The sequence below is a fragment of the Triticum aestivum genome, chromosome 6D (genome assembly GCF_018294505.1).
Source record: "Triticum aestivum cultivar Chinese Spring chromosome 6D, IWGSC CS RefSeq v2.1, whole genome shotgun sequence".
Lineage (NCBI taxonomy): Eukaryota > Viridiplantae > Streptophyta > Magnoliopsida > Poales > Poaceae > Triticum > Triticum aestivum.
Window position 1 is genome coordinate 89,621,275 of NC_057811.1, and position 7,489 is coordinate 89,628,763.

The 7,489-nt window shown below is 47.5% G+C and overlaps 1 protein-coding gene across 1 annotated transcript; it reads left to right on the top strand.

Annotated features, from left to right (window-relative positions):
- The first annotated feature begins 241 nt into the window (after positions 1 to 241).
- LOC123141191 (auxin-induced protein 15A-like) lies at positions 242 to 1,088 on the top strand. The gene has a single exon (XM_044560404.1). The coding sequence runs from the start codon at positions 422 to 424 to the stop codon at positions 797 to 799; it is 378 nt and encodes a 125-aa protein (XP_044416339.1). The 5' UTR covers positions 242 to 421; the 3' UTR covers positions 800 to 1,088.
- The last annotated feature ends 6,401 nt before the right edge of the window (positions 1,089 to 7,489 follow it).

Sequence of the window (7,489 nt, forward strand, 5' to 3'; positions counted from 1 at the left end):
AATACAGTAGCTTTTTTGGGTAAAGAAGAGAAATAATAGATGATATGTGCACAACAATAAGATATTCTCCATAATAATATATTCCATGTGTGTTGTTTATAACATATTCTCCAAGAGTAGAATAAGATATGAGCCTTGCTGCAAGGCTGCTCCAGCTATGCCAAAGGCAGGAGGCTCCAAGAACAAGAGCCGCCCTTTGTCTCCAACCCCAACCACCCCGCCCATAATATACAACCGCCCTCGCAAGAACCACCAGACCTCACATGCTTTGATCCCTCCCCCTTCCTCCTCCTCCTCCTCTTAACCTCCCCCGCCGCAGCCCGTGCTCTCCCGTACTTCTTGGAGCCGATCATCGCAAGATCATCAACCAGCTGCCACTCTTCGCCGTTTCTTTGGCACCACACCACCGCCGATCGCCGAGATGATGATGGGGTACTTCTGGGCGCCGAGGAAGTCGGCGGCGGTGGAGAGGGACCAGAGCCTGCGGGCGGGGCTGCTCGTCGACGGCGGCAGCGGCGAGGCGGCGGCGGTGCCCAAGGGGTACTTTGCGGTGTACGTGGGCGCCGAGGCGCGGCGGTTCGTGGTGCCGATGGGCTACCTCCACCAGCCGGCGTTCCGGGCGCTCATGGAGCTGGCGGCCGAGGAGTTCGGCTTCGGCCAGGCCGGCGGGCTCCGCATCCCCTGCCGCGAGGAGGACTTCGTCGCCATCGTCGCCGCGCTCGAGGCCACGGCCGAGTCGCGCCAGCGCAGGCGGAGCGCCGCCGGCAGGAGGAGCAGGAGCAACGCCACACCATGGTGATTGATCATGCTCGTGCATGGCGACGTAGAACAAGAGTTTTTTGTCCCGGTCATGTGGAAGGACGCCGTGTCTTTGCGTAGCGCAAGCATGGCTGCCGCCGATGATCCGTCCGATTTCCGAGTCACCAATTCACCATCGGTTTGCCAGTAGATAGATAGTCTCTCACGAGTCTCGAGTCTGGAATGATTAATGATGATCTTGTAAGGGCTCTTCCTTTTTGTTTTCGAGCAACATCGATCTTGTAAGGGCTCTGAAACTGACAATTGAAAGATGATTTTGATTCCCATGATACATGGCTGCATCCTCATATTCCTCCAGCTGATCAGAAGATTTGAGCCAGATATTGTTCTCCAGAAATTAAGGGTTTTTTTTCTTTACAATTAAATAGGTGTCCTCTTATTTATGTCTACTCAAATATGAACAGCCTGTATCCAAATGGAATCTCCTGCTAGCATTCTGCAAGCTGGAGAAGCTGCACTCACATATATTCTGGTTATCTGTTTAGAATGTTCCTCAAAATTGCTATAACATGCACCTAGCATGTTCTATTAATATCTAAGAAGATACTTGCAGCTGGGACAAATGAAACAGGTGGCACAATTAACCGCATAATTCCTGGGAGAGAAGACTTCTCCTTCTTTTACTGTTTTTTTCCTCGAAAAACCAAGAGAAACACAACCTTCTAATCTTCTGTTTATGAAGAGCTAGCCCCCACACTAACCTATTTATTTCAACATGAAAGCATGCCACATCAGCATGCGACATGCATGAAAAAAAACTCACCTCAACATCCAATCATGCAGAAAAAAGTTCACCTCACTTTGCAAACATGTGCATGAGAATTTACATTCTACTCCCTCTGTAAACTAATATAAGAGCGTTTAGATTACTATTTTAGTGATCTAAACGCTCTTATATTAGTTTACAGAGGGAGTATTATGCTATTTATATTTAATAAATGTTTTACAACTATACAATGATCAAACACAATAAATCATATGTACTACCTCGGTCTAGATGAATAAGTCATTGGTTTAGTTCTAGGTCATCGATTTGAGCAATTAAATATGTGTTATATGTCATGAAAAGTATATCACTAGATTTCTACACGGATGTAGTTTCTAAATATATATTTTTTGTCACATATAATACATATTTAGATAGTTAAATCGTCGACCTAGACGGAGGGAGGGAGTAGTTTTCTACGTAAATGACTTATTCACATATAATACATATAATACATATCACTAGATTTCTACGTAAATGACTTATTCACCGAGACGGAGGGAGTAGTTTTAGTTTTACTTCTCATATTATTACTCAAAATATCCATGTACCATACAAATAAATATCACTAACATATATGTTCTATGTTCTATATCTAAGTAGTTAGAGCATCTCCGCTCGTTCGGCTCCCCAGGGGCTAGAAAAAGCGCCGCCCTGGGGCGCGCCAGCTGAAATATCGGCTTGGGGACGATCTGGTTCCCAGCCGCCGCCCCCAGGCGTCGATTTCGGCCTACTTTCGGCGCAAATAGGCCCACTATAGGCGCAAATTGATCAGTTTCCGCCCATATTCGGCGTGCTTCAGCACAAATTGAACATAAGCTATTTTTATCACATAGTTCCTCACAGAAAAACAATAGAAATCAAATAGTTCAATACAAATTATATAGTTCAACAAATAAAAATCCATATTTCATCACACGTCGAGCTAGGCGTTGCCCTTGAGCCTCCATAGGTGCTCCACCAGGGTCTCGGATCTCCTGACGCATATTGAGAAAGGCAGTCCAGGTTGCCGGTAGATGGTGATCAACTTGGGCAAGAGGACACTGCCTGTAATATGGTTCAGTGTCAAATACTGGCTCTTCCTGCTCGCTCTCAATGATCATGTTGTGCAAGATGACACAGCAAGTCATGGTCTCCCACATTTGATCTTTCGACCAGGTCTGAGTAGGGTACCGGACAATAGCAAATCGAGATTGGAGCACGCCAAATGCCCGCTCGACATCTTCCTGCAAGGCTCCTGAACCTTCGCAAAGTGGGAGTTCTTGCCTGCTGGCACAGGGTTTGAGATAGTCTTCACAAATGTGGACCATCTTGGATAGATGCCATCTGCTAGGTAGTATCCCTTGTTGTAGTGTCGCCCATTGACCTCGAAATTCATCGGAGGAGAATAACCTTCAACAAGCTTGGCAAAGACAGGGGAGCACTGCAGTACGTTGATGTCATTGTGAGTTCCTGGCATACCAAAGAAGGAGTGCCAAATCCAGAGGTCGTGTGTGGCCACTGCCTCAAGTACCACACTGCAACCGCCTTTGTACATCCCCTGCCAAGCAAATGGACAATTCTTCCATTTCCAATGCATGCAGTCGATGCTTCCAAGCATTCCAGGAAATCCTTTGCTGCATTATGTGCTAGGATCCGAGCTGAGTCTTTAGCATTGGGTGATCACAAGTATTGCGGTCCAAACACTGCCACTACTGCCATGCAGAACTTGTAACACTCAATGGTCGTGGACTCGGCCATGCGCCCATAGTCGTCCAGTGAATCACCGAGAGCTTGATACGTCTCCAATGTATCTATAATTTTTTATTATTCCATGCTATTATATTATCCATCTTGGATGTTTTATATGTTATTTTGTATTATTTTTGGGACTAACCTATTAACCTAGAGCCCAGTGCCAGTTTCTATTTTTTTTCCTTGTTTTTGAGTTTTACAGAAAAGGAATATCAAATGGAGTCCAAACGAGCTGAAACTTTACGATGATTGTTTATGGACCAGAAGAAGCCCACGGAGTATCGGAGATGGACCAGAGGAGCCACGAGGCATCCACAAGGGTGGAGGGCGCCCCCCTAGGGCGCGCCCCCCTACCTTGTCGCTGCCTCGTGGACCCCCCTGACTTGAAACCGACGCCAAAAATTCCTATAAATCCAGAAACCCCTAGAAAGAAACCTAAATCGGGAGTTCCGCCGCTGCAAGCCTCTGTAGCCACGAAAAACCAATCGGGAGCCCTTTCCGGGACCCTACCGGAGGGGGAAACCATCACCGGTGGCCATCTTCATCATACCGACGGTCTCCATAATGAGGAGGGAGTAGTTCACCCTCGGGGCTGAGGGTATGTACCAGTAGCTATGTGTTTGATCTCTCTCTCTCTCTCTCTCGTGTTCTTGATATGGCACAATTTTGATGTACCGCGAGCCTTGTTATTATAGTTGAATCATATGGTGTTTCTTTCCCTCTACCTTTTTGTGATGAATTGAGTTTTACCTTTGAGATTTCACTATTATCGGATTGAATACTATTATGAATTTGAGAACACTTGATGTATGTCTTGCGTGGGATACCCGTGGTGACAATGGGGTGTTCTATTGATTCACTTGATGTATGTTTTGGCACTCAACTCGCGGATTCCTGAGGTGACATTGGGGTAATCTATGCATAGGGGTTGATGCATGTTTTCGTCCTTGTTTCTCCCGTAGGAATCTTGGGGCACTCTTTGAGGTTCTTTATGTTGGATTAAATATTATGAATCTGAAGTTGTTTGATGCATATTGTATAATTGACCCAGGGATACTTGTGGTGACATTGGAGTATCTAGGTGACATTAGGGTTGATTGATGTGTGTCATATGGTGTTATTTTACTACGAACTCTGGGGCTGTTTGTGACGCTTATAGGAATAGCTTAATGGATTGATCGGAAAGAATAACTTTGAGGTGGTTTCGTACCCTACAAGCAGTTTCATCTTATGTTCTCCGCGATAGGAACTTTGGAGTGACTTTTGTCGCACGTTGAGGCATTGTTATATGATTCAATTATGTTATCATTGTTGAGAGAACTTGCACTACTGAAAGTATGAACCCTAGGCCTTGTTTTCAAGCATTGTAATACCGTTTTTGCTCACTTTTACTACTAGTTACCTTGCTGTTTTTATATTTTCATATTACAAAAACCTATATCTACCATCCATATTACACTTGTATCACCATCTATCGCCGAACTAGTGCACCTATACAATTTACCATTGTATTGGGTGTGTTGGGGACACAAGAGACTCTCTGTTATTTGGTTGCAGGGTTGTTTGAGAGAGACCATCTTCATCCTACGCCTCCCACGGATTGAAAACCTTTGGTCATCCACTTGAGAGAAATTTGCTGCCGTCCTACAAAACTCTGCACTTGGAGGCCCAACACGAGTCTACAAGAAGAAGGTTGCGAGTAGACATCAGAGCTCCGTATGCAAGCATCCTCATAGCTGTCGTGCACTTCTGGAGTGAGGTGAATCCAAGTGTGTCGGTGCAATTCTTCTTGCACTTGAAGTAGATGTCGAACTTCCTGATGGAATTCACAATCCTGAGGATGAGCTTTTGGCTCATCCGATAACGGCGCCGAAATACTTTGTCGCCGTGCAGTGGAGCGTCGCAAAAGTAGTTGGAGTAGAGCAAGCAATAGACTTCCAGTCGATGCCGGTTCTTTGCCTTCATCCGGCCCGGCGCCGAGCCACCTCGCCGATGCTTTGCGTTGCTCGCGAGCAGGCTGGCCAGGGCAGCGAGGACCATGAGATTCTCTTCGTCCTGGGCGTCGGCTTCGGCTTCCTCCTCCAGCAGCGCCGCGAGCGCCTCCTCGTAGTCCGAGTCCATCACCGAGCAGAAAAATCGCTGAACACCTGGCGGGCGTCGTAGGCGCGCAGCCGCCGGTATCCCTTTCTCTTTTTCGGCGGGCGAATGGCCTGTCTAGCGGCTATGGGGGAGTGGGCGGCGGGAAGGCGTGCGCGCTGGGGGGGCGAATCTGGACGTGCAAGATGCCTTTTCGCTTGACAGTGTGGCCCAGACGTGGTTTTCCCTTCCGCCGGAGCCGCCAAGCACACCCCCCCCCCAAGTACGCTGGGTTCGTCCTGGGATCGTCGGGCCCAAAAACAGGCCGAGCCGGCGGATTTAGGCATCTTGGGTGCGCGACTGGGGGGTGGTGTTTCGGCGCCGGGCAAAAAAAGTCGCCCTGTGGGGCCTGTTGGGGAAGCGGCTGGAGATGCTCTTACCCTCCACTAACTTATTTATCTCAATATGCAAGTATGCAACATCAGCATGCTACATGCATGAGAAAAAAGACCCGCCTCAACATCGAATCATGCATGAAAAAAACGCACCTCAACTTACGAATATGCATGAGAATTTCTTTTCATTACACTATTTATATTTAATAAATATTTTGCAACTATACAAAGATCAAACACAATAAATTATATGTGTTTTTAGTTTTAGTTCTCATGTTAGTACTCCAAATATCCATGTTCCATACAAGTATATTGCAAAACAACTGCCAAAAAAATAGCCATAACCCCCCTCTAGTTTCTCCCTCCCCCAAGGAGAGTTGACTCGGATCTCCCGGCTCTTCTTCCTCGCCTCCGACGATCAACAAGTAGGGTAGGTTAGGAGGCTAACTCATCCTTGTACAACTAGGCCTAGGGTTTTGTTTGTTATTAGGGTTCCTAGTAGTATGCTGTTTAGGAGCTTCACTCCACCGCAGTCAACAGCGCACGAAGGTGACTTTCTCCTATTGTCGACGTTCTTTTCATAGTGGACGACTATGGGTCTAGGATCTAGGCAAAGCTCTTGCAATAAGCTCGGGGTTGTGGTGGATCAAGCCAAGGTTGTGGACCCCTCTCTTTCTATTTGCCATCATGCTGGCAGACAAGGAAAAGACGTCACTAGCGAGAATATCCTGGGATGTCGGTAGCGTTTGTGCAAACTCTCATCTAGGGTTTCTCTGCCTCACGCCGGCGCCGCCGCCGGTCCGCCTCGTCTCCTATGGTCCTTGGATCATGGAGGCGCGGTGTATCCCGGGCCTTGCCGGCAGGAGGGCTCCATTTTAGGTGATTTTTGTGAGTTTTGTTATGGTTTGTGCCATGCTCAAGAAGACGAGGCGGCGGCAGCTTCTTGAAGATGGAATAAGGTTCTCCCCACCTAGCCCCGTCCTGGTGATACTTCACGCGTCGTCAGAGGGCGTGTGGAGGTGTGTCTCCAACGGATGTCGTGGGATCTGGTCAGGTTTGTCTTCAGTGGATCCGCCTAGATCCGGTCTTCTTTCGTCTATGTCCGTGTGTTTGCAGGTTGGATCCTTCCGATCTACGCTTCTCTTCATCAGCGGCGGTTGTTGTTCTGTTGCGCTGGTCCTATGGGGCCTTAACATGTCGACTTCCCGACTGTCTACTACAACAATATTTTCCTGACTCCGACGAGCGAGGGGCGATGACGGTGGCGCATCTTTGGCTCGCTACAGTGCTTGTAGTTGTCGCTAGGTGGTCTATGGACGTGGATGTAAATTTTACTTCTAGTTTTCTTTGTACTACCATGACAGTTGGAAGTTTTCCTGAAAAAAGGGAAAAGACGTTAGATCTGGGCATGGTTTTGGTCTTTTGGTGTGTGCCAAGTGGAGTCTGGGTCTCTGACGAAGGTCCGGGAGCAAGTGTAGTTGCTCCTACCTGAGACATTACCAACGGGTTTTTTGGTGAAAAGGGTCGAATCTATTATAAAGGTTCATGATAAACACAAAGCACCCCAAACATAATGAGAACTACATCGAGGTATTCGGGCCACTAAACGGCCACTACCGCCCCAGAATAGTGGAGCTACTATACTCGTTGGCAACTTCGGGTTGCAGTGGTCGATTGCCCGTCTTGGTTGCACCGCCCT

Excerpts from the sequence above, each read along its gene's own strand:
- LOC123141191 (XM_044560404.1), top strand. The coding sequence starts at position 422 with ATGATGATGGGGTACTTCTGGGCGCCGAGGAAGTCGGCGGCGGTGGAG.